Source organism: Myxocyprinus asiaticus, chromosome 1 (genome assembly GCF_019703515.2).
Source record: "Myxocyprinus asiaticus isolate MX2 ecotype Aquarium Trade chromosome 1, UBuf_Myxa_2, whole genome shotgun sequence".
NCBI lineage: Eukaryota > Metazoa > Chordata > Actinopteri > Cypriniformes > Catostomidae > Myxocyprinus > Myxocyprinus asiaticus.
The window spans coordinates 59,046,952-59,073,418 of NC_059344.1; the positions used below are offsets into that span (position 1 = coordinate 59,046,952).

Genomic DNA, 26,467 nt, shown 5'->3' on the forward strand with positions numbered 1-26,467 from the left:
CTGTGTGCACTGAATTTATTTAATACACGAGTTTCACAATTTGAGTTGAATTACTGAAATAAATGAACTTTTCCATGACATTCTAATTTATTGAGATGCACCTGTATGACGAAGAGGAAACAATGTTATCTGACAGCAGTGACCTCTAGTGCTCATAAGATGGTGCTGCTATTTCTGTATGGCATTCATTCATTCATTCATGTATACACATGATGTGTTTTTTATTTGATCATACTAGAAATAAACTTTTTAAGCAACTAAGCAATTTAATATTACTTTGAGGCTGGTGTTCACTAATAGGAAAGATGTATTCAACTATAACAGACAATTAATTGAAAACAAGAGCGCAATCCTTGAACTATTTTAACCTATTTTATTTATATATATAGCAGCACATCTACAGAAAAATAGCTGAAAGAGTAAAAATGCCCAACCAAAAGCACAAATATTTATAAAGTGTCACAGTTAATATTTCAGAAGTAGCTAATAATGCATTTCAGCTTTACATCCAATATCAACTGTCAGTCATAACAATTTCAAAACAAAATAAGAGACACAACAAACAGCACTCATTTAACACCATATTTGTCTAGTGAACTGACACATTAAAGTAGCTTGCCATAAGAATGACATAACTATTGTGCCATTCATTATGGCACATTAGGAATTATCATAAAAAGCAACAGAACCATAACAGTTTAAGTTCCTCTTTGCTAAAGGATTAAAGAAGTCCAACTGAATATGACAAATGTTTTTTTGCTTGCACTCAGTGTAACTGCATAGCAGCTTAAAGCAACGTATTTACTGCTGCATAAAGTTTAAAACTAAGCATATATTAAAATGAAAAGTAATTGTGATTTTGTAAAAAATATTTTATTTTCTAGTCATTTGTAAATTGAAATTTATTAGACATGCATATTTCTTTGAACTTATTTTAAAGGGGCATTGTGTAATGACTGAGGTCCAACTACTTGTTAAAAAAACCCCAATGGCAATAAGGAATCACCAAATCACAAGGCACAACTACCAATTAAACTCACCACTTCATGCAACTTACAGAAATAAGTCATTTTAGAGGCGTATTTTTTGGAATAGATTTAGTATTTCTGTTTATTAGAAACAAGGAATGATATGCCAAGCCTCATTTGTAATTTTGTACTGTGAAAAATAGAATATTGTAAAAGAAAACCCTTTCAAAAATACAGACATTGCACTTGCAAACTTTATCTTGTACATTTATTGCTTAATAATATTTTTTTGATATTTTACCCAAAACAGAAGATTGGATTTCTGAATTATAAATGTATTTATAAAAATAAATAATAATTGGTCCCATGGTGCATTTCTGAATCACACAAAATATAATTTTGAGGGGTAATGTTGGATTATATGGCTTTAATTTTCCAAAGGTTTAATAAAATAATTATCAGAAATCCTGTTCTGACCACATATGCATTATGCATTGCAATAGTGAGACTACAACAGGAATGTTACAATTGTATCACTGTGCATTATTATAATTACTGTAATTAACACCTCTGCAGCCTAATGATCATGTTATAATAGTATATGGTCTGCACATATGCTTTCTTCTGGAAAAGATATCAGATAAAAGAAACAAACTAAATATAAAATATGTTGTAACAACTATGCAGCTGAATTAAAATGTAACATAGGCATTGATTTTAACTGAGAAAATTCTTGAGACTTGAGACATAACCTTGAAAATAATAATAAATTAATATTTTCTAAAAAGAGGTTTGGTGAAAAAGTCAATATTCACTTAAATAGAGTAATATGGAAACAACAAAAATAAAAGAAAAATTAGTATTGTACAGAGATGAAGATGAGTCATGGAAAGCTTTTTTCCAGTTCAAATTCACAGTTCTTTCTCATTCAGAAATATGTGACAGCACCCTTCAAGCAAAACATCTCCAAAAAGAGGTTAAAATAGTTTCTACTAAAAAGTAGGTATAAAAATCACCAAAGTTTCTGAGCAAAGAAAATGGTCAAAAAATTTGACATTTAATACCAAACATAGCAGGCTCAAATGAGCCATTTCTTTGACATTACAGAGAACAGCTCCCTCATAATGTATGTACTTACCCTTATGCTAACAACAAAACAATATCTGCCAACTAACTTCACACCAGCCTATGATTCTAGTTTGGCAGCTTTACATCGCGCCTGACACCCAAACACATATACAGTATGAGCTTGAAATTACCGAAAATATAGAGCTCACATAATGTTTCTATGCATTCAAAACAAACTCACTTCACAACCAAATATGCAAACATCCATTTGAGCCACAGAACTGGCCATGTAGTAGATAATTTGTCAAGAAGTAGATGCAAACTTGATAATTGTCTGAAGTCTTGACATGCCCTAGAAATTAAAATTTTACAAATGTATTTTACAGTTATGTTTATGACCAGGCTAAATGCTTGAAACAAACTCTATTTCTACTAAAATAGATAAAGGGTTACTTCCTTTAAAGGGTTGCTTCCCAGCATTTACAGTATATATCTATACTGTATGCCAGTATATATCTATACTGTATGCCAGTATATTTAGAGAACTTGTCTGTAATACTGGTTTGACACTCCCTTCTGATTTGCCATTAAAAGCAATCTGCCCTCTTCCAGCGTTCCAGACGCTGGCAAATAAAATAAACTACCATAATGACAAAAGATATTTTGAGCATCACGCAAATATTTTAAAATAAGTAGAAGAAAACACGAGACACTTTTAGAAATATCTTAAATGTCACAAATGTGCATGTATATAGGACACTCAGACATGCAAAACATTAAGCAGACATCCGAAATCACTCAAGCTAAATGAGATGGCAAGATTTTTTTTTTTTTTAATTATTATTAAATAGCAGAAGCTAAATGAAGGTTCTTTGTATTTCATAATCTGATTCGGATTTTTAACCATGAATGTGCATTTTCTGATTGATGCTATTAAATTGACCAGTCTAAAATAAACAGAAGTCTAAACAGATGAACGACAGTAGAATTATATGTACAGTAAACATTTGAGATAGAGATAGAAATCTTGACAAATTGTAAAATCAGGAGTAACTAACCACACTGAAAACTTATATAAGAAGTGCTGTAGGAAAATGCCAAAACACATTTAGTTTATTTTTCATATAGATATTTTCTTTCGCAGTTTGACTAATCTAAAACATGAAATGAAAAATAGCTTATACATAGATACTCAAGTGTACTGAGGCAGAAATTCTCACTGCAGACTGCTTGTATCGAGACATACCAATAGCAGGCATTCTGTTTTTTTATGATTAGTTTAGTTCACAGCTAAAAACAGACATCACAGGACAACATAAAAGATGTGTGGAATCCAGAAATTATGTTAATATTTGTAGTGATGCCACTAAAGTATAACTGTAGTCACCACATGTGTCCTGCTCTTCTAAATCCTCTCCAAAAGTGCTGTCAAACAGTAATAGCTAAAATGGACTAACAAAACTTAATTTGTAGACAACTTGTAGATCCACTGTGATTATCCAACAAGTTTTGCCAAATCTGTCAACAGCCAGTTTCTCGAAGTTCATGGGTGGAGTTATGTAAAAGTGAATGTCCTACTCTGAGAACTTTGTAAGAATAAATAGTTATTTTCAATGATCAGTATGAGCAAAATATCTCCAACAATCTAAATATCCAATATGTGTGCAAGAAATGTCAACCAACATATATGGATGGGAAATGTCAAAAAGCTAAAGCTTGAAGGCTCTAATATGTGTGGGAGTTGTTATTGCCTTGCTCCTGAAGGCTCACCAGAAGGTCATCAATCTTCTCCATGTTCTGAGAGGTTGTCATGGTGTTCTGCACAATTCCAGGGTCTGACAAGGGTTGCCCAAGTAAACACTGGATTTGCCCTTTGCTCTCTTGCTGACTCTGACCAGACTGATTGATGGCAATGATCTGATCAGACAGCGTGGTTCCTTGGGAGTTCATCAATTGACGGCACTCTGGAGAAAAGAAATAGTTGAATGAATGAGTTATGGCACTTATGGCTCTTTCAAAAGTTTGAAACATTAACGTTGCCTTACCATTCTGGATCTCAAAGAGGAAGAGGTTGGGCTGCTGATTCTGGTTGGGCTGGTTGAGGCTTCCACTCATTGTAGTCTGAAAGAGGGGACCAGGATGTTGTACTGGAGAAGAAGTGCTGGTCTGAAGTCCAGCTACATCACTTTGTGGTGCAAAAAGTGTTTCTTGAGAAGCCATTCCCCCTGGCAAGTTGGACTGGGCCATGAAGAGGTTTACAGACTGTGAAGAGCCTGTACAAGAACTTGGCGCCAACTGCATGGGTTGCTGGTCCTGGAACATGGGCTTGTTTGAGGACGGGTTGATCACCATAGTAGTCTGATCCTGAAACATCATGGGTTCAGATGGCTCCTGCTGCCTGACAGTGAAGGGAAGGGAGGTGTTCTGTGGTTCTGGGGAAGTTAAGGCGCTGTTGTTCATCGATGAAATTTGGACTTGGCCACTGAATAACAGATTGGAGGTTTGGTCTTGTGTCACTGCAGATGTTAAGGAACTGAGGAGAAGACCAGGCTGCTGTTGTTGGCCAGAGGAGAGTTTGCTTGACGATTGGGAGATGCTCTGGAATAGGGAACCAGGTTGGGCCCGCTGTGGTGACTGCTGCTGCTCCATTGGAGTGCTTTGCTGGTTGGGAGATAGTTGGGTTGGAGCCTGGAATACAGAGGGGGCCTCCAGAGAAGATGCCTGTATGGAAGTGAGGAAAGACAGCTGCTGAGGTTGACTGGCATTGAGCTGACCCGGTACTGCATTCTGGGAAAGAAACATACTGGTAGCAGAGGGCTGAGCTTCTGTGGACAGACCGGATCCACTGAGAACCGTGAGGTTGCTTTGGAAAAGGGAAGCTTGGACCTGATCCTGGTTGGGTGAGGTCTTCTGAGTGTGAAAAAGAGCCTCCTGGGGGCTTTGGACTTCAGCCATGGCCGTAGGGTTGTGAAAAAGGGAAGGTGAGGAATGGTTGGGTTGCTGCTGAAGAAAGCCAGTTTGAATAGATATGAGCTTCTTGGCTTGCTGAAATAAGGCTGCCTGTTGTTGTGGTGGTGGTGGTGGAGGTGTCTGCTGGAAGAGTGAACTTCCATTCTGCACCATACCCTGGGAAGAGCTCTGCTGCTCTGAACTACAAAGAATTTGAACCTGCGGCTGAAAGAGCTGATGTTGAAGGTTCTCCAAAACTTGCTGCTGCTGCACCAGCTGAATATGTTGCTCTTGGTGCTGGATGTGCTGCTGTTGCTGTTGAATTTGCTGCTGTTGATGCTGGATTTGATGCTGCTGTTGTTGGATTTGCTGTTGCTGCTGCTGAAGCTGATGTTGTCGCTGTGTTGACAGTGAATTCTCAGATTGGAGTTGGATGTTGCAGAATCCCTTTGCTTGCAGCTGCCGTACTGCCTGCTCCAGCTGTGCCACCTCATCGGGAGGTAGAAGTGACAGCTGTTGCTGAGGGTTGTCGTCTATTTGAGAGAGCCCCACCACTGAACCACCAGTGTTGCTGGACCTCTCCTGTCCAATGCTGTCTCTGTGTTCCAAAAGGAATGGCTGGACTCCTTGCTGGAGAAGAGATTTATTTGGCACATGAAAAGAGCTGCTGGGCGCAAGGTCCTGTTCTTGGATGGTGCTGAAGGGCTCTTTGTTGGAAAAGACAGAGTTCTGTGATGGCTCCTGTTCTCTTGTTTGGTGGGACAGAGGACTGGAAAATGTGCAAATATTGGTGGGGATCTCAGTACTCATCTCTAAGGCCTGCTGGGCTGAATTGATAACATCTGAGGTCTGCTGGGTTGCAAACAGGATACCATTTAGAATTCAATAAAATGTATAGAAATGCATTTGCAATGGTAATTTACTGTTTCAGTCTAGCGTTTTACATATAAGCCAGTAATGTGACACTCATTGTTTTTGTCAGAATCTACTAAAGGGATAGTTCACCTAAAAATGAAAATTATCTCATCAAAAAGCACATAAAAGGCATTATAAAAGTAATCCATATGACTCCAGTGTTTTAATTCATATCTTCAGAAGTGATATGATAGGTGTGTGTGAGAAACAGATAAATATGATTAAGTCCTTTTTGCTTGAAATTCTTCTCCCTGCCCAGTAGGGGGCGGTATGCATGAAGAATGTGAATCACCAAAAACACAAGAAAAAGAATGTAAAAGTGATCTGTTTCTTACCCATACCCATCATATTGCTTCTGAATATTTATTTAACCACTAGAGGTTTTTGGATTACTTTTATGCTGACTTATATGATTTTTGGAGTTTCAAAATTTTGGCACCCTTTAACTTGCATTGTATGGACCAAAAGGAATGAGAAATTCTTCTAAAAATCTTCATTGCGTTCAGCAGATGAAAGAACATCACACACATCTGGAATGGCATAAGGGTGAGTAATAGATGAGAGAATTTTCATTTTTGGGTAAACTATTAAGCATGTATTAATGCATATTAGTGTACCCATATTGAGTGGAAGTTCAAATACATGGCTTCAGCTCATTGTGGTAATTTACACATTAACACTATTAGTTCATATAATAAGTTGTTAGGAATTAATCCACGATGACACATTTAATTAATAGCAATTCATATATGACTTAATATATTAATCAGACAGACTCTTTATTAGTTGCTGATGTGGCAAGCATTAATGAATGGCTTAGTTAATCATGAGTCATACATTAAATCAATATTATCTGTGCATTAGTTAAGCATGAATTAATGCATATTAATGCACCCATATTGTAAAGTGTTACCACTTTAACCCCCATTATTTTCCCCTCCCCCTCCCCAACCCCACCCTGTCCCTCAACAAACAAGATGTCAAAGCCTACATTAAACAATGCACACATATAAACAAAAAAACAATAAAAAAATATTTTCAAAAATATAAAAAAACAACAAACAAAGAGAAAAGAAAGAATTCCACAAATAACAGAATCCACAATTACTACTACAATTTTGTCTCTCTTCATGTGGTCCTCACTGAGAGCCTTCCATAAATACAAATACCTGTCCCATTTCTTACCAAGCGCATCCAATCTGCCAAACTGTCTATATGACATCTTTTCAAATGCCGCCATCCTGCCCAACTCAGTGAACCACTCTTGAAATTAGGGAGCACCATTTAACTTCCATCCTCTAGGAATTATCTGTCTGCCAATCATTACACTAGTTTGGACCCATCTTTTTGTATATTTGTCACCTAGTTTAATAACCGCCCCATCACCCAATAGTCTGGGGCAGAATGAAATTTGAGTATCTAGAACCTCACAGATAAAATTCTGGACACTTAAACAAAACTCTTGATTTTTAGCGCAGAACCACAGAGCATGGGCTATGTCTCCATCCTCAAACTGACATTGCCAGCCGGTAGGTGTGTCTTTTAAACCAAGTCTAAACAATCTAGAGGGAGTCCAGTAGAAACGATGCAAAATCTTAAACTGAATAAGGTGTACCCTTGCATCCCTAGACATAGTTTAAATTTTTTTTAATTCTTTCCCACTCCCCATCCTCCACTACCAAGTTAAAATCTCTTTCCCATAACCTATTAAGAGCTGTTAAGGACCCATCACCAAGACTCTGAATAAACAGGGCATAATACACTGACGCTTCATACCCCTTTCCAAAGGATGTGAGCACCATACAAAGAGTGTATGGAGCTTCAGGGGGCTGTGTACTACCACCAAAAATAGTACAAATTAAATGGAGCAACTGTAAATACCTGAAAATTTGGGGTTCAATCATATGCTTGAGTAAACATTAAAATTGAACATACAGGAAACCTTTGCCCATACTGAATGTGTGAAATAATGGGGTGAATTTTTAATTCTCTAGGCAATTTGATAGAAAGAATTGATAGACTTTGCAATGGTGAGATTGGGGCAAGGACCACTTGTTTAATGTTGTACCAGGGAGGGGCTCTCTCAGGTGGAAGAGACCAATGGGCCAGGTGTCTTAGACTATAGGCATAGAAATAAAACAAAACTTTGGGGATTTTGAGGCCTAAACCTCCTTTGTCAATTGGTCTATGTAACTTACTGAAATGCAACTGAGGTCGTTTACCATTCCTAAGGACTTAGATATTATATATAAAAAAAAATTAAATAAGAAAGAACTTCTAAATGGATAGACTGCAGTAAATAATTGAATCTGAGGATACAATTCATTTTTATAACATTGATCTTCCCTGCCATAGACAAATGTAGTAAAGCCCACCTATCAACATCACATGAGAACTTTTTCAATAATAGATCGAAAATTAACTAACTAAATCTCTCAAATTTGCTGGAAATAAAATACCTAAATATCTAATGCCTTGCTTGGGCCATTGAAAGGCACCAGGTTGGAAAGCAGTGGCAGGGCAACATGCTGTCTTAGACCAATTCACCCTGTATCCTGAAAGTTTGGAGAAAGAATTAATAATTTTATGGAGGCTAGGCATAGATCTGCTAGGGTTGGAGACAAATAATAATATATCATCTGCGTAAAGTAGAAGTTTATGCACCACACCATAAAATCATCCTCTTTTCTTATTGCGGCTGCTAATGGTTCCAGGGCAAGACAGAACAATAAAGGGGAGAGTGGACAGCCTTGCCAGGTTCCCCTGCCAAGAGAAAAAAAAAATTGAAATGAATATAATTCACAACCGACCACATAATATTTATAAAAGTGTAATATTTTCAGAAGAACTACGACCACGAATAAACCCCACTTGATCTATATGTACTGTATAATAGATGTAATTACTCTGCTTAATCTGTTAGCCAGAATTTTAAACAATATTTTTTAGGGGCCTGGGTAGCTCAGTGGTAAAGACGCTGGCTACCACCCCTGGAGTTCACTAGTTCGAATCCCAGGGTGTGCTGAGTGACTCCAGCCAGGTCTCCTAAGCAACCAAATTGGCCAGGTTGCTAGGGAGGGTAGTCACATGGGGTAACCTCCTTGTGATCGCAATAATGTGGTTCGTTCTCGCTGGGGCGCGTGGTGAATTGAGCGTGGTTGCCGTGGTGGATGGCGTGAAGCCTCCACACGTGCTATGTCTCCATGGCAATGCGCTCATCGTGATAAGATGCGTGGGTTGACTATCTCAGACGCGGAGGCAACTGGGATTCGTCCTCTGCCACCCGGACTGAGGCAAATCACTACATGACCACGAGGACTTAAAAGCACTTTGGGAATTGGGCATTCCAAATTGGGAGAAAAAAAAAAAAAAAATAATAATATATATATTTATTTTTTCTCCCAATTGCATGGGAGAAATATGCAATATGGTGTGGTTAAATTTTTTATCCAAATAAATGTAAAAGTTATCTTCCAATTTCCCTGATCCAGTTAGATGTAAAAAAAAAAAAAAAAAAAAAATTATATATATATTTTATTTTATTTTTTTTTAATTTTTTTTACATCTAACTGGATCAGGGAAATTGGACGATAACTTTTACATTTATTTGGGTCCTTGTCTTTTTTAAGAATGAGACAGATCAGGGCTTGCGTCATGGTTGGCGGAAGTTCACCTTTCTTTAATGACTTAACCTCTCTTTAATGACCTTTCTGTGACATAAGATCTAAAAAAATTCTGCAGCCAAACCATTGGGCCCCGGTGCCTTACCTGTTGGCAAGGCTTTAATTACCTCAACAAGCTCCTCCAAATTAATATCTGAGTCAAGAAAGTCTTTTTGATCACTCGTCAATTTAGGAAGTTCTAATGGGTCTACGAAGTTGCTAATATCCTTATCGGTGGACTAACACATGGAGCTATAAAGATTTAAGTAGAATTCTTTAAAGGCCTTAATATCTGTTGCAGAAATAAATGTACTGCCTCCAGAAGATGTCACTGAAGGAATGGTGGAAAAAACATTTTCTGTTTTATGTATCTGGCAAGAAGTTTCCCTGCTTTGTCCCCTGACTCAAAATATTTCTGTCTTGACCTGAATAACCAAAATTCTACCTTCTATGACAGAATAGGATTGTACCTATATTTTAGCTGAGTCAACTCTCTAAGACCACTGGATGACATTCAGCACTTCAGCTCTGTTTTAGCACTTTTAATACTCTTTTCTAATTCTATTAATTTCCTGTGCTTTGATCTTTTTAATGAATGAAGCATATTGTATGATCCGCCCCCTAAGAACTGCCTTAAGTGCCTCCCATGCCACACCCACAGAGGACATGGAGGACCAATTAGCTTCTACATTAACACTGACTTCTGTTTTCAACATTTGTTGAAATGCTGGGTCCTTTAGAAGGGATGTATTAAAGCGCAATCTATATGATTTTCTTTTCTCTATATGTGACAACATCTCTAAACACACCAAAGCATGATCTGAAACTAAAATGTTCCCAATTGAGCAGTCAGTGGCAGATGGAATAAGTGACTTAGATATATGAAAAAAAGTCTATTCTAGAGTAAATCATGAACTGATGAAAAAAATGTGTAGTCCCTCCCAGATGGATTCAGAACTCAACAATAAGTCAATAAAGGGAGAAAGAGAAAAAAAAAAAAAAAAAAAAGAGCGAGAGTCAGTGGGCAGCCAACAGAATAACAAACCCTCTCAGGCTGCATCAGTAAAATGCATGATAAGTACTTTATTGTTGATTGATTGCAGGCAATATTACCCACTCACACCATTGATTTAATGAAGGCCATAGCTTGTCGTGGGCATGTAAATGTCTTGTGCCCATCCTTGCCTTCAATTGTCAGCTTAGCCGGATAAAGCAGAGCAAAGCTTACCTTTTGTTGGTGCAGAAATTTTTTACACTCTTTGAATCTGTCCCGCTTCGCTTGAGTCTCTCCAGCAAAGTCCGTAAAAACCATGATGTTGTGGTCCTCCCAGCACAACTTGCCTCTATTCCTCACCTCTTGTAGAACAAAGTCTCTGTCAGCCGACCACAAGAATCTTGCCAGGATAGATTGGGGTCTGTCACCCGCCCCGGGAAGCTGACTAAAAACTCTGTGGGCGCGCTCTATTTCGAGCTGACGGTCCACTGTGTCGATCAAATTCGGAATAATCCTGTCCAAAAACTTCACCATATCCTGACCTTCCTTTCCCTCAGGGATTCCAAAGAAACGAACATTATTACACCTGCTCCGATGTCCCCACAGGCCGACAATTTCAAATTTTTCAACATCCTGCCCTCCCAGCACAGTTTAGCAAACAAAACTATTACAGTTCTCACTGGTTAAAATAGTTTAAAAGGATAATTGTCACAAAGTTTAAGCGACCAACCCTCGCATAGTGTCACGTGACTCCCGAAGGTTACAAAACTTGACATTTTAAAAGTCATTATATTGTTTTTGTAGAAAATGCTATAAATTTATTTTTTCCCAAAAAATGTCTGAAATCAACATAAATAATAAATATTACATTTACTTTAAGAACTTGTGTTTTTAACAAGATTTTTTTTTAAAGATTTCTCATTTAGATCTGCTTGGACAGTATTATTTGTCAGGACCTGTGTACAAACCTTGAAGGCTGAGGGGTTACTGGAGACCTCCATTGGAGTGACTGCTTCTCGTTTAATAAGAGGCAAAACTGGGGTCATCAAGGCACTGTCCATTACTACTGAAAACAACAGAAAGAAGGTCATTTATAATTGTTTTATATGCACAATAGAAAAATGCTCATACTGTATGTTTGCTTACCTTTGACTTGTTCAAAACAACAGGGTGTCACTGGAGGTAAAACTTCCTTCTTCACAGACAAATCAACAACTGTAAACAATAATGTTAAAAGATCAGTGACTTACTTAAAGAAATTATTTACCCCAAAAAAATAAACAATTCTATCATAAGTTCCTCATGCTCATGTTATTCCAAACCTGTTTGATTTTATTAACAACATTTGGATGAGTAAATGATGACAGAAATTTTATTTCAGGTGAACTATCCTTTTAAGGCTTAATAAAGAAAAACTGTTTAAGTGAGCCGGAGGTGGAGGAGTTGCTCCGGAGTAACTCCAATTTGTTTATAAGGTGGAGATTACACAGACCTGGTTCTGGAGTGTATGTAAATGGTTGCACATCATGGGAACGTCCAGCATTTGTCACAACACAGATACACACAGCCACAGGAGATGTAATAGCTGGGTTTTGATATGGAGGTACTTTGACAATTAGGTGGTTCTAAAAGGGGAGAGACAGAGAAAACTGAAAAAGAACTGAATGAAAAATTTGAATTTAAAGCAATTTCTAGATACTTAGTGGAGCTTGTTAAGGCAAGCACTATTACCATTGCTCATGCTTAGGATTAGGGATGTGAACAAACTTCGACATGTATCCCATCCCACACCGTTTGTGCAATGGATATGAATGATATCTAAAATCATGTGGCTTTTCTAACCAATCTGCTAATTATGATATTCACCTGGTGCTGGTGGATGATAAAACAGGCAAAGAAATACCATAGGGACCTGAGCCATCCCCTAAAAACCACACTAAGCGCTAGTAGCACCAAAAAGCATCTTCTTTGCACCAAGTGCAAATAGTGTTAAATGCTAATTGCACCCTGGTGCAAATAGTGGGAGATACTATTTACACTCCTAATTAAATACTAACATACAGAATAGAAGTATCACTGTAGCATGTTTGTGTTTGTTTAGAATCCCACAGACACCATACACCAAACCCTGCTCCTAAACCTAGATTTGCAAATAGCTGTGCTGTATGGCAGGTGCTATTTACACCTAGTGTAAATAGTCCCTCCATTATTATTTCATCTTACCTTCATTTTTTTGCAATTGAAACTTAACTGTTTTGCTGCTTACAGCATCATTATCACAGGCAATTACTCTGATATAATTTGATTATGTGTCCTTTATAGTAAAACTGCTTAGTTGTGCATATGCAACAATATATGGAAACACTGAAACTTAACAGATCAATGCTTATACTTCAGGGCTTGTAATAGTAAAACAGATATATTGAAAAACAATGGCTGAATACAACTGAATTAAATCCTAAACACCATTGCGTACTGTTTGTGTATCTAGGTCAGCAATCGGTGGTCCTTGCCAAATTCATGTCAGTCAACAATTGGGGACAGTGATGTCTGTGACCTGCACAAAGCTGCCTCTATTTTTACAGCTCTTGTTCAGCCCACACAGTGAAAAATAGGAACAGCAGATGCTATGGCTTACCTGATGGAAAAACTCCATGTCAATGTCAGCCTCCGCTTTCCAGGATTTATCATCTGCAACAGAGGTTAAACAGTTCAAGAAGTGCTATATATAATAGGAATATAATATTAGTATATTCATATAAGTATAGGAAAAGCTGCCTTAAAAAGGGCACTGTTCTAACATGTAAACATGGGAAACTCATAACGTACCTGAAGCATTCTCCTTAAATATGACCTTGGTTCCTTTAAGAAAGTTTTTTCCAATAATGAAGACTTCATCCCCCCCTTTAACTGAACAGCTGTGCAAACTCTTCTTGAGTATCTCAGGTACTCCTGCAGGTTGGGCTATGAAAACAGAACCGACCAGAGAAAGAGAAAAAGAGACTGTTAGGATACACAGCCAGATAACAATGTTTCTGTGCAGCAGACACTGACTAAATATTTGGTTTCCACTGACAAATCTGAATTTTGTAGGCCAACAAATCCATATAATCATCTTGTAAACAGCAAATGGATATATATTTACTCCCTAATCATCATATATGATGTGCTAGACTGAAAGTTAAGCCTTTTTTTTTTATTTTTTATTTCTGCATCTAATAGTTTCATAAATCTTTTAATTATAATTTTAAAGGAATAGTTCACCCATAAATGAAAATTCTCTCGTCCTTTACTCATCCTCCTGCCAGATGTGTAACTTTCTTTCTTCTGCAGAACACAAAAGAAGATTTTTAAAAGAATATCTCAGCTCTGTAGGTCCATAAAATGAAAGTGAATGGTGGCCAAAACTTTGAAGCTCCAATACGACTCCAGTGGTAAAATCTATACCTTCTGAAGTCATCCAATCGGTTTTGGGTGAGAACAGACCAAAATATAACTTGTGACATCAACAGCCTCGATTACACTTCCTGGCACCATCTAGTGCTCTGCATATGCATCAAGCACCAGGAAAAGTAATCAAGCTTGAAATCATGTTTCTAAAGACTGCAATAGCAAGATGTATAGTGAAAAAGGAGTTATATTTTTATCTGTTCTCACCCAAAACTGATTGGATCACTTCAGAAGACATAGATTTTACCACTGGAGTCGTATGGATTACTTTTATGCTGCCTTTATAAGCTTTTTGGAGCTTCAAAGTTTTGGTCACCATTCACTTGCATTGTGTGGACCTACAGAGCTGAGATATTCTTCTAAATCTTTTTTGTGAAGATTTTGAAGACTGAAGACTGCTTTTGGAAACTTAAATGTTAGAACAGCTTGATTTACCCAGATGAGCAATCAGCAATTTTTGTTTTGAAGAAAACTGGACACAAGATTTTTTTTCTCTCATTTACCAGTTTTATGCTCCTACTACATTACCAAAGTCTTACACGCCTAAAAAAAGGTATGCAATTTCAACTTGTCAATCAGGTTGTAAAAAAAACAAAAAAAAACAAAAACAAAAAAAAAACACATTTACAATAATGCACTTAAAGCCTAGAAGGCAAGTGTGCAGCACTCCAAATAAATGTTTAAAATATGCAACCGTCAAACTGTTTTGACAGTATAACCATAATACTTAAACATTAACACATAAACACCAAAGTGATGTAACATATCCGTAAACTACTGTTTTCATTGCTCAAACTCAGTAATGCATAACCAGAGGTTTATCCACCCAGAAATGTAGTCACAACTCAAAAGGCCAATTTAGAGCTCAAATTACAAACATTTTTACTTGAGAATTTATGAAAGTGCTTTAACAAAAACAAAAGTTTCTAATTTCTGCTTTTAAACCCTCAGGAACACTTACCCCATAGACTTCCATTGTTAGTGAAATTTCTGTAGGCATTTTCTAGTATTTTTATAAAAACTGGAAATTTGAAATTGAAAATATTTTCTGTGGCAATCAACAGCATTCCACAGATGTTGTTAACAGAGCTAAAGTTGTATTTAACCTGAAATATTTTCATTGGCTGGCAAATTAATTGGCTTCATCTGAATATCAAAGCATAAAAACTCAAAGTACAAAATACTGACTGATCCAAAAGCTCTTTTTAGTAGGCACCTAATGTTCTGCCTTAGACTCATTCTTTTTTTTTTTTTTTGCTCTATGGCCTTAATAATATAAACATTCATTATGCCCCCCTCTAATCCCTACATCTCCTATGTGATGAGAGCACCAGCTGGGCTCGCCAGCAGGGAGATGCTATGAATAACTCAAAGCCACTCACTGCACAGTATGGGGGACGATGAGGTCTGTAACGTGAGCACAGAGCCATTGAGGCGTGGGATGTTGACTCGGAACACCAGCCTGGCACGGGTGCTCTTCTTCTTGGATCCGGCCACCCCGATACGGGCCTCCACATCAGCATTCCTGAGCTTAAGGATCCCCACACAGTCTACACTGTAGAGACACCCTGCTGTCATTTAATCACTATCACTACTATCAACACCATATAACATTACAACCTCTCAATTGTGTATTGCTTTTGCATATTCATCACAATATATGACTATAATGTATGTTACAAACTAAATGGAACAGAAAGGGAAAGTTCACCCAAAAATGAAAATTCTGTGATCATTTACTCCCACTCATGTTTTACTGCCCAACATCTCCTTTTGTCTCGCACATAAGAAAATCATGGATTTGGACCAACATGAGGCTGAGTAACTGATGACAGTATTTTCATTTTTTTGTGAACTCTCTTTAACATTTTAAAGTATCCTTAGTGAAATTATTAAGCTTGATGTTTGATGAACTTTAAAAAAAAAAAAAAATTCTCGCCAATTTAGAATGCCCAATTTGCACTACTTAGTAGGTCCTCGTTGTTGCACGGTTGCTCACCTCAATCCAGGTGGCAGAGGACAAGTCTCAGTTGCCTCCGCTTCTGAGACAGTCAATCCACGCATCTTATCACGTGGCTCGCTGTGCATGACACCGCGGAGACTCCCAGCATGTGGAGCATGCTACTCTCCACGATCCACGCACAACTTACCACACGCCCCACTGAGAGCAAGAGCCACTAATCGTGACCACGAGGAGGTTACCCCATGTGACTCTACCCTCCCTAGCAACCGGGCCAATTTGGTTGCTTAGGAGACCTGGCTGGAGTCACTCAACACACCCTGGATTCGAACTCGCGACTCCAGGGGTGGTAGTCAGCCTCAATACTCGCTGAGCTACTCAGGCCCCAGTTTGATGCACTTTTAAGAAGTTGTTACATACGCCAGAGTCATATTGTTGTTGGGGTCCAGAGGCACTTCAATAACAGTGGTGCCTTCAATGTCCACTTCTCTACAGGCTGTTGTGTTTCTGCCTGTAACTTTGCAGGCCTGGTAGAACCCATGAGGCTTCACACGTCCAGCATCACTGCCCACAAAAATCTGCAGGATCGCTTGCTCCTTCACTCCTTCAAGCTGTGAAGACCAGGAGACGTATGGTTAACAGAGCAACATGGGTACAAACATAACATCAACAGCAAAGAACGAGAACCATGATATTAGACTTTAAATGCCATACAATGCAAGTCAATGGTGGCCAGAACTTTGAAGGTCCAAAATAGGCAGCATAAAAGTAATCCATACTAGTTTTGTCACGGTACTAAAATTTCAGCAGTCGGTACTGATACCGGTGATATTTCATGGTTTTCGATACCAATTTTGATACCACAGAAAAAATTAGCTAATATGATGTGCTATTGAGCACACTCCTTTAGCATATTTAAAGTTAAATTTCAATGTAAATAATAAATTAAAAGATATGCATGTTTCCTTCAAGTGTTTCTAACACTTGTTTGTTTTGAGGGCCCTACTGAAATCCATTTTATTTTTTCCCCAAATCCTTTTTTCATTTTTTTATTATTTTTACAGAATTCCATGTTTTAAAGTTTAATTTCATTATCAAAATGGTAAACGTTTAAAAACTTTTAACATGTAAAAAAAAATAAAAAAAAAATAGAACAATTACTTTTCAACATACCATTGCATTTTTTTAACAAACATTTGTTCAGTACAAAAGCACTCTTGCTTGTGATATATTGCTTAATTTGTATTAATATTACAATCATTATTCATTAATTATAATTATTATTATTTCTACAGTGAGGATTACATTTTACTATACAGTTATAATATAATTCTGTTGCAATTTCTTCAATTTCAGACGTTTAGCTTTTATTATGAATCGTGCTTTTATTTTGACGTGTATTTTTGACAGAAGTTCAACTTATCCATATAAACAGTTCGCTACACGGTCCAGTGTGATCGTTAAAGCGCAAATGCTGTGATTTAATGATATCAATTATATAAAACATAATGCTTCACAGTGGATTAGTGCTCTGCTCTATCATCTCTCATACAATACGAATGATTCTCAATGTCAGTGGATTTTCCAGTGTATGAGCGGTCTGCTTCACACATTCATTTAAAGCTCATGCAGCTCGAATGGAGACTAAGATTGCAGCATTTCACGGTTTAATAATCACACTGGGACATATCACTATTTTAATTTAGTTGTGCATTTCAGTGTAAAAGCAGTAACAGAGCATACGCTCAAATAAGCGTGTGAGCATTTGAAAGCAGTCATATGTCAGTCGTATGTCAGCGTGCAGGTACCAAATTAAGTCGGTGCTCGATACTACCAGTACTGTAGAATCACTGGTATCGTGACATCTTTTTTATTTTAGTACCGACTTGGTACCGAAGTACCGGTACTTTTGACAACACTAATACATTCAAATCCAGTGGTTAAATCCATGTCTTCAGAAGCGATATGATAAATATCTTAATATTTAAGTCCTTTTTTTTTAATAATAAATTCTCCTCCCTGCCCAGTAGGGGGCGATATGTTTGAAGAATGTGAATCGCCAAAAAAACAAAAAGAAGAATGTGAAAGTGGAGATTTCTAGTTAAAAAAAAAAAAAAAAGGCCAAAAATACTGATCCATTTCTCACCCACACCTATCTTATCACTTCTGAAGATATGGATTTAAGCACTGGAGTCATATGGATTAATTTTATGCTGACTTAATGCTTTTTGTAGCTTCAAAGTTCTGGCCACCATTCATTTGCACTGTGAGGACCAACAGAGCTTAAATATTCTTCTAAAAATCTTCATTTGTGTTCTACAGATGAAAGAAAGTCATACACATCTGGGACGTCATGAGGGTGAGTAAATGAAGAGAGAATTTTTATTTTTGGTTGAACTATCCCTTTAAGAGTTATTTCAAAGTAACTTTGACTTTATAGTGTAGTTTTGTGAAAACTGCAGTATTTTGTATGAAAAAGCTTATTAAAATATAGCAAATGAGATATTTAAAATTGTAATAGCTAATTTAAAGTAAATTCGCTCACAATGAATAGTGCTGCCTCTTTGCTTTTCCTACATAAGACATCCAGGTTAGTTTGGTTCACTGTTATCCCTGATGTGTTTTAACCCAAATAAATTAAGTACTATAAACATAAATCCTAACAAATTACCTCCATTACGTAAGTATTTTGAGTTGAGGTGGATGGTTTTAATGATTTCTCTCATTCTACTGGACTTCTATAGTTCAATCTATTTATTTGAGCCTGTTTTAGTCCTCTCATTAAATCAGTTTATATACTGAAGTTGAATTAAAATGTGCATTTGCCAAAATCAACTGAAAAACATTTGTTGAATCAATCAAAATCCGAGTCAGTTAACTCTGCATCATTTATTGCAAACTGACAAGTGTAAATTACTTTGAATCTAAACACGTTAGACAAACGTTATCACCCTAAATATTGTCCCCACTAGCTTAACAAATTTGTCTAAACAAACTATTTAATATTGAGCAATGTTGCTGATTTGCCAGATCCCAGCATGCGGTATGAATATATTTTTTATGGTTAGTTTTAGTACTACAGGCTTATTGTTTGTTGTTTGAAGACTTAATCTGTGCTGCTGTTGTTGTTTTTGTCATCACTGTTAGTTAATAGTTGTGAGATGATGTTAAGAGCTCATTTTTTTACTTAATGATGTTTGTTGATTGTCACCATTTCTGAGGAGTGTGTGTCAAGTGGTTGAGGTCTATGTGCCTCCCTCACAACTCATCACTACTGTGTTGGCTTAGCAATTTGCCAATGCCTTAAAAGCCAAATAATGTACTGCGTGCTTTGCATAAAGTATACAGCTAAAATGCAAGAGTGTTTAAAAAAGTGTAATTATATTTGTTATTTGAACAAAACAGGCCGCTTCTTTAGTTAAAAAAATTATATTTTTATATCAATGTAACTGGAGTCAAAGCAAAGATAACAAAACTAAGATAAGCTGAAACAACCCAACATTTTTACCACAGAAAAATGAACTTTTTTTTCGGGCAACGAGTTTCCATAAATTTGTTTACGTTTAATGAACTTGTCCGGGCTTACCTTGTTTAAATACATTAAGTCTGTGTGACCCACCTTGATAGTAGGGAAACCTTGCTGTGTTTGGTCTTTCACAGACCCACGGCTGCCCTCTGTCAGGTAACGGGCTCTATGCTGACTCTCAGGCTGCACCAGAATCTTCAGTTCTTTCCCTTCACTTTTCTGAGGATACTGACCAGACAGTATCCCAGCTTTGTGACCAGATGATTGTGGTCCATCAGAACTAGAAAACAAGCACCATTAGTGGACACGAAACTAAAGATTGTAGCCATTTGTTTGGTTGCATTTAGAACCTTTCAAGCACAACAAGTTGAGATACAGTTGAAGTCAGAAGTTTACATACACCTTAGCCAAATACATTTAGACTCAGTTTTTCACAATTCCTGACATTTAATCATAGAACACATTCCCTGTCTTAGGTCAGTTAGGATCACTACTTTATTTTAAGAATGAGAAATGTCAGAATAATAGTAGAATGAAGGATTTATTTCAGCTTTTATTTCTTTCATTACATTCCCAGTGGGTCAGAAGTTTACATACACTTTGTTTTTATTTGGTAGCATTGCCTTAAAATTGTTTAACTTGGGTCAAACTTTTTGGGTAGCCTTCCACAAGCTTCTCACAATAAGTTTCTGGAATTTTAGCCCATTCCTCCAGACAGAACTGGTGTAACTGTGTCAGGTTTGTAGGCCTCCTTGCTCGCACACGCTTTTTCAGTTCTGCCCACAAATTTTCAATCAGATTGAGGTCAGGGTTTTGTGATGGCCACTCCAATACCTTGAATTTGTTGTCCTTAAGCCATTTTGCCACAACTTCGGAGCTATGCTTGGGGTCATTGTCCATTTGGAAGATCCATTTGCGACCGAGCTTTAACTTCCTGGCTGATGTCTTGAGATGTTGCTTCAATATATCCACATCATTTTCCTTCCTCATGATGCCATCTATTTTGTGAAGTGCACCAGTCCCTCATGCAGCAAAGCACCCCCACAACATGATGCTGCCACCCCCATACTTCACAGTTGGGATGGTGCTCTTCCAAATATAACAATGGTCATTATGGCCAAACAGTAAAATTTGTTTCATTAGACCAGAGGACATTTCTCCAAAAGTAAGATATTTGTCCCCATGTGCACTTGCAATCTGTTTTTTTATGGCAGTTTTGGAGCAGTGGCTTCTTCCTTGCCGAGTACCCTTTCGGTTTATGTCGATATAGGACTCATTTTACTGTGGATATTGATACTTGTCTACCTGTTTCCTCCAGCATCTTCACAAGATACTTTGCTGTTGTTCTGGGATTGATTTGCACTTTTCGCACCAAACTACGTTCATCTCTAGGAGACAGAATGGATCTCCTTCCTGAGTGGTATGATGGCTGCGTGGTCCCATCTTGTTTATACTTGCATACTATTGTTTGTACAGATGAATGTGGTACCTTCAGGCATTTGGAAATTGCTCCCAAGGATGAACCAGATTTGTGGAGGTCCACATTTTTTATTCTAAAGCTAATTTCTTTTGATTTTCCTATGATGTCAAACAAAGAGGCACTGAGTTTGAAGGTAAGCCTTAAAATACTTCCACAGGTACACCTTCAATTGACTCCAATTAGCCAATTGGCCTATCAGAAGCTAATTGGCTAATTACCTAAAGGCTTGACAAAATTTTCTGGAATTTTCCAAGCTGCTTAAAACCACAGTTAACTTAGTGTATGTAAATTCCATTGAAATTGTGATACAGTCAATTAAAAGTGAAACAATCGGTCTGTAAACAATTGTTGGAAAAATTACTTGTGTCATGCACAAAGTAAACTAAACGACTTGCCAAAACTATAGTTTGCTAATATGAAATCTGTGGAGTGGTTAAAAAATTAGTTTTAATGACTTCAACCTAAGTGTATGTAAACTTCTGACTTCAGCTGTATCTGTATAAATTACAGATCTGTTCATTTTGTAGTCTTAATCCAGAAGAGATTTTACCAATGGGTTTTTAAAATGTCTTTCTGAGTTAAATAAGGCTTGTGGATAGCATTACTTGAGACTTTTAAGGTTTGTTCTACAACATAAATTACACTCCGTAATATCTAAAAGATGAATTTTGAAGCATCTGTTCTTTTTACAAATGTAAACTACTAAATAAGGACAGCAATTTAGCAATTAAAATCAACTTTATAGAGCCAATCTCCAACAAAAGCCACCAATATTTTATGATCGCTATAAGGCACAAAGTGTACCATGGTACTGCAATGACTCACCTTGATTTGGAACAGGCCTTGTTGTCTGGGCCAAGCTGTGAGAGCACAAAGTGTGGAGCTTTGGCACTATCTGCATCAAAGACATCCATGCTGGCCTCTTCAGCAGGGATCGGCTTTGGTCCGGGCTTCTGCCGCGGAGTGCACTTGCGGGCCTTGCGGGGCACTTCAGTGTTGTCATTGTAGGAGCTGGAGCTCACGATGCTGAAGTTGGAGACTGAGTTTTCTATCCAGATGCTGCTGCTCTGCTCTGAGTCCAGTTGAAGGTCATCCTGGCAGGACATGCGGCTGTCATCAAGCAGGTCTTCGGGTGGAGGCGAGATGTTGAGGACAGACCGTTTGGAAGGCGTCATCAGGTGTTGCTGTTGAGTCTGCTGGCTGGATTCACCTTTTTCATCGCACACCCTGTTGCAGCTGGAGACCCTGCTTTCCAACAACACAGCTTTCCTTCGGCTGGTTGAATCTCCTGGTGTGCTGCTGTCATTTATAGCAATCTGCTCTGAAGCTGATGTGGAGTGCACGGTTGAACTGGTAGAGATGGGAAAAGCAGTGCGAGGACTTCCCATGTTCATAGCAGAGGAGGCAGATGAGGCATCTGTAGTGTGTACAATCAGACAATGAATAAATGCATCTCAATCAACATGGGCCAGCAATACATTTCATCACGATTGCTTTCTGTCACCTCTGACTTTCCAATTGCTCCTGTTGTTAATGTTTCTTGGAAAGTTATCTACTGGACAGGGCTCAACAATAAGGACGGCCTGCTAGCCTGGGGCCAGTGTGAGAAAATTTCAGGCAAGTTGATGGAACGGTCACTTGAGCTATCAGGCCAATGGTGCATTTTTTTATATGCATTATCATGCCTTGCAAACTTAAACATTTTAGATTAATTTGTCTAATAATTCTGATTTTAATATGTTGCCATAGTAACATTATATAACAGCCCAAGATATTTTTTTTTTTAATGTATATCATGGTATAACTTTGTCTTTCAGTAAAATGTGTTTATGAATTAATAGCTTACAGTCAAAAAATAAATAAATAAAAAGATTCCATAAAATTGAGAAATTTTTATAAAATATAATAGAAAAACTAAATATTTTAAGTTTTATTCATTTAATTTTCTTAAACATTGCACCATTGAATATGATAGAATTTATGAAATAGTAATGCTTAAATCTTAAAAATAAGCTAAAATATTTTTTTGTGTATATTATACAGTTGCATAACAATTACATTATAGTTACGTTATAGCTCCGTAACTTCCAACTATTATTTCAAACTAGTAGTTTATATTTGTTTTATAAAGAAAATGTAATAAATACATTTTAATAACTAAGTTTCTAAGACTTATTGTATATACAGTATATATATTTACACACACATATAAAATATGCTGCTAAAAATTAAATGTAATAATAACAATAAATAATATAATACAATATAATATTATATACTGTGTATATATATATATATATATATATACACACACACACACACACACACACACACACACACACACACACTGTATATGCTAGGCATACAATATTGTGAACTACTGGCCCATAATAAATATATAAAATAAATAAATCCTTTTAATCGAGCCCTACTGGGTTTTAAATAAATAAACAAAATGTTTTTAATTGTCATTTTGGAGGGCAAATGTCAACAATTGCAAAAGCAGAAATGCTGTTCAGTGGATATAAATATACTGTATAAACAAACAAATGATCATGCTGAATAACGTCTGGGTGTTCCCTTAAGACATACAAGGACACAAAAGGAAAACAAGCATTTTGTGTAGAGTGACTGTAAAGCAGTGCATGACATCATTCTTCAAGACATTACACACAGTTAGCTAGCCATAGTATCCTTCTCTTATGTCTTGGTTTCATTCAAAATCTCTATACATGTACTGTATCATCTTGAATTGTTACAAAATGTGTTTTCAATGTATTTATGTTTCATCCAGTTGCTGCAAACGTGTGTCAGATGATGCAAGCAAATTTGTAAACAAATTTTCATGGGAGTGAGCATAGCCACAGAAACAACATAAACCAGTGTCTGACCTATGAAGCAGAAAACTGCAGAGCATTTTGTATGCAGACACTCCCTGCTTCAGAGGGAACTCCCTGGAATGAAAATGAGACAACCAATGAGCAATAAGAGCTGACCATTAAAATGTATTAAAATGAAAAGGCTTCAGAACTGTCCCAGTTTTATTTTTGGTAAAACTGAAACTAATGTCATCCAACTTTAATTTGCCTTGAAAATCTCCACATCTCAGTCAGCATGAACTGAGGGGTGATGTACTGTAAAGGGGACACTTTATAACATCTTATAAGTTCACAATAAACTTTTTGACAGCTTGTAGGCATTCCTAAAGTGTTAAAGGGAGGGAAACAGTAAATTAAGCCTGTTTGTGGCATTTATTTGAGGCCTTCACAGCAGTTTGTTTGTGTTGCATAAATACGCAAATTAGAGAAGAAAAAAGATGGATGGAAAATTGTTGTCTTAAACAAAAATTACAACACTTCTGAAACATTCATCTGTTGTCCCATATACATTTGCTGTCCCATTATTAATGCAATTAAATAAATAATGGTGGGCAAAAAAAACTTTTACAGTTGTGCTCAAAAGTTTGCATACCCTGGCAGAAATTGTGAAATTTTGGCATTGATTTTGAAAATATGACTGATCATGCTATGACTGATGTATTTAAGGATAGTGATCATATGAAGCCATTTATTATCACATAGTTGTTTGGCTCTTTTTAAAATCATAATGGTAACAGAAATCACCCTAATGGCCCTCATCAAAAGTTTACATACCCTTGAATGTTTGGCCTTGTTACAGACACACAAGGTGACACACACAGGTTTAAATGGCAATTAAAGGTTAATTTCCCACACCTGTGGCTTTCTAAATTGCAATTAGTGTCTGTGTATAAATAGTCAATGAGTTTGTTAGCTCTCATGTTGATGCACTGAGCAGGCTAGATACTGAGCCATGGGGAGCAGAAAAGAACTGTCAAAAGACCTGTGTAACAAGGTAATGGAAATTTATAAAGATGGAAAAGGATATAAAAAGATATCCAAAGCCTTGAAAATGCCAGTCAGTACTGTTCAATCACTTATTAAGAAGTGGAAAATTCGGGGATCTCTTGATACCAAGCCAAGGTCAGGTAGACCAAGAAAGATTTCAGCCAAAACTGCCAGAGGAATTGTTCAGGATACAAAGAAAACCCACAGGTGACCTCAGGAGAAATACAGGCTGCTCTGGAAAAAGATGGTGTGGTTGTTTCAAGGAGCACAATACTTGTTGACTCCTCTCCAAACATAGCGCTTATGGTTGTGACCATAAAGCTCTATTTTGGTCTTGTCACTCCAAATTACAGTGTGCCAGAAGCTGTGAGGCGTGTCAAGGTGTTGTCGGGCATATTGTAACCGGGCTTTTTTGTGGCATTGGATTCTTTCTGGCAACTCGACCATGCAGCTCATTTTTGTTCAAATATCATCGTATTGTGCTCCTTGAAACAACCACACCATCTTTTTCCAGAGCAGCCTGTATTTCTCCTGAGGTCACCTGTGGGTTTTTCTTTGTATCCCGAACAATTCTTCTGGCAGTTGTGGCTGAAATCTTTCTTGGTCTACCTGACCGTGGCTTGTTATCAAGAGATCCCCGAATTTTCCACTTTTTAAGTGATTGAACAGTACTGACTGGCATTTTCAAGGCTCTGGATATCTTTTTATATCCTTTTCCATCTTTATAAAGTTCCATTACCTTGTTACGCAGGTCTTTTGACAGTTCTTTTCTGCTCCCCATGGCTCAGTATCTAACCTGCTCAGTGCATCCATGTGAGAGCTAACAAACTCATTGACTATTTATATACAGACACTAATTGCAATTTAAAAAGCCACAGATGTGGGTAATTAACCTTTAATTGCCATTTAAACCTGTGTGTGTCACCTTGTGTGTGTGTGTAACAAGGCCAAACATTCAAGGGTATGTAAACTTTTGATCAGGGTCATTTGGGTGATTTCTGTTATCATTATGATTTAAAAAGGAGCCAAACAACTATGTGATGATAAATGGCTTCATATGATCACTATCCTTAAATAAAAGATAGTTTTTTTTTTTTTTTTTTTTTGCATGATCAGCCCTATTTTCAAAATCAATGCCAAAATTTCAAAATTTCTGCCAGGGTATGCAAACTTTTGAGCACAACTGTAAATGTCTTGTCCATGACACATGACAAGTGAAGATCTGCTCATAATTTAGATTAAGTTAATTCAAGCCCCTATAACTCTAAGGGGCTTTGAAACAATTCTTTACCACCAGTCATTTTTATAATAATTTGTTGTTAAAAAATATTACATAAAAGACATCAACAGTTTGGTGACAGTGTTGTTTTCATTTTGAATACTCTAGGCTAATCTGGTCACATTCTAGTCCTCCCCCAGTCCATTCCAAAAGCTCAAATATGTGGGAATAATGCCCTGTCGCAACAAGCAGGATTAAACTAACGCTGCTTTGCAACTTCCATAATTCTTCAGAGAAAGGATAATGAATAAAAACATTCGGAAAGAAATTCAGGAGACATCTTCAAAGTCGCTTCCCTGAAAATAGTAAAACACGCCTAATAAAATGGAAATGCTACTACTCACAACATT

At 37.1% G+C, this 26,467-nt stretch overlaps 1 protein-coding gene across 1 annotated transcript in view; it reads right to left on the reverse strand.

Annotated features, from left to right (window-relative positions):
* Nucleotides 1-359: 359 nt before the first annotated feature.
* The window catches only part of nfat5b (nuclear factor of activated T cells 5b), a 68,174-nt gene continuing 42,066 nt past the window's right edge, over nt 360-26,467 (reverse strand). The window contains exons 3-13 of the mRNA XM_051696309.1: nt 21,798-22,389; nt 19,586-19,772; nt 16,387-16,577; nt 15,389-15,561; nt 13,386-13,520; nt 13,195-13,247; nt 12,049-12,181; nt 11,703-11,771; nt 11,525-11,622; nt 4,082-5,834; nt 360-4,000 (exon numbers count right to left, since the gene is read on the reverse strand). Of these exons, the coding sequence (XP_051552269.1) occupies nt 3,762-4,000; nt 4,082-5,834; nt 11,525-11,622; nt 11,703-11,771; nt 12,049-12,181; nt 13,195-13,247; nt 13,386-13,520; nt 15,389-15,561; nt 16,387-16,577; nt 19,586-19,772; nt 21,798-22,389 (3,623 nt within the window). The 3' untranslated portion in view covers nt 360-3,761. The remainder of the gene's footprint in view (nt 4,001-4,081; nt 5,835-11,524; nt 11,623-11,702; nt 11,772-12,048; nt 12,182-13,194; nt 13,248-13,385; nt 13,521-15,388; nt 15,562-16,386; nt 16,578-19,585; nt 19,773-21,797; nt 22,390-26,467) is intronic.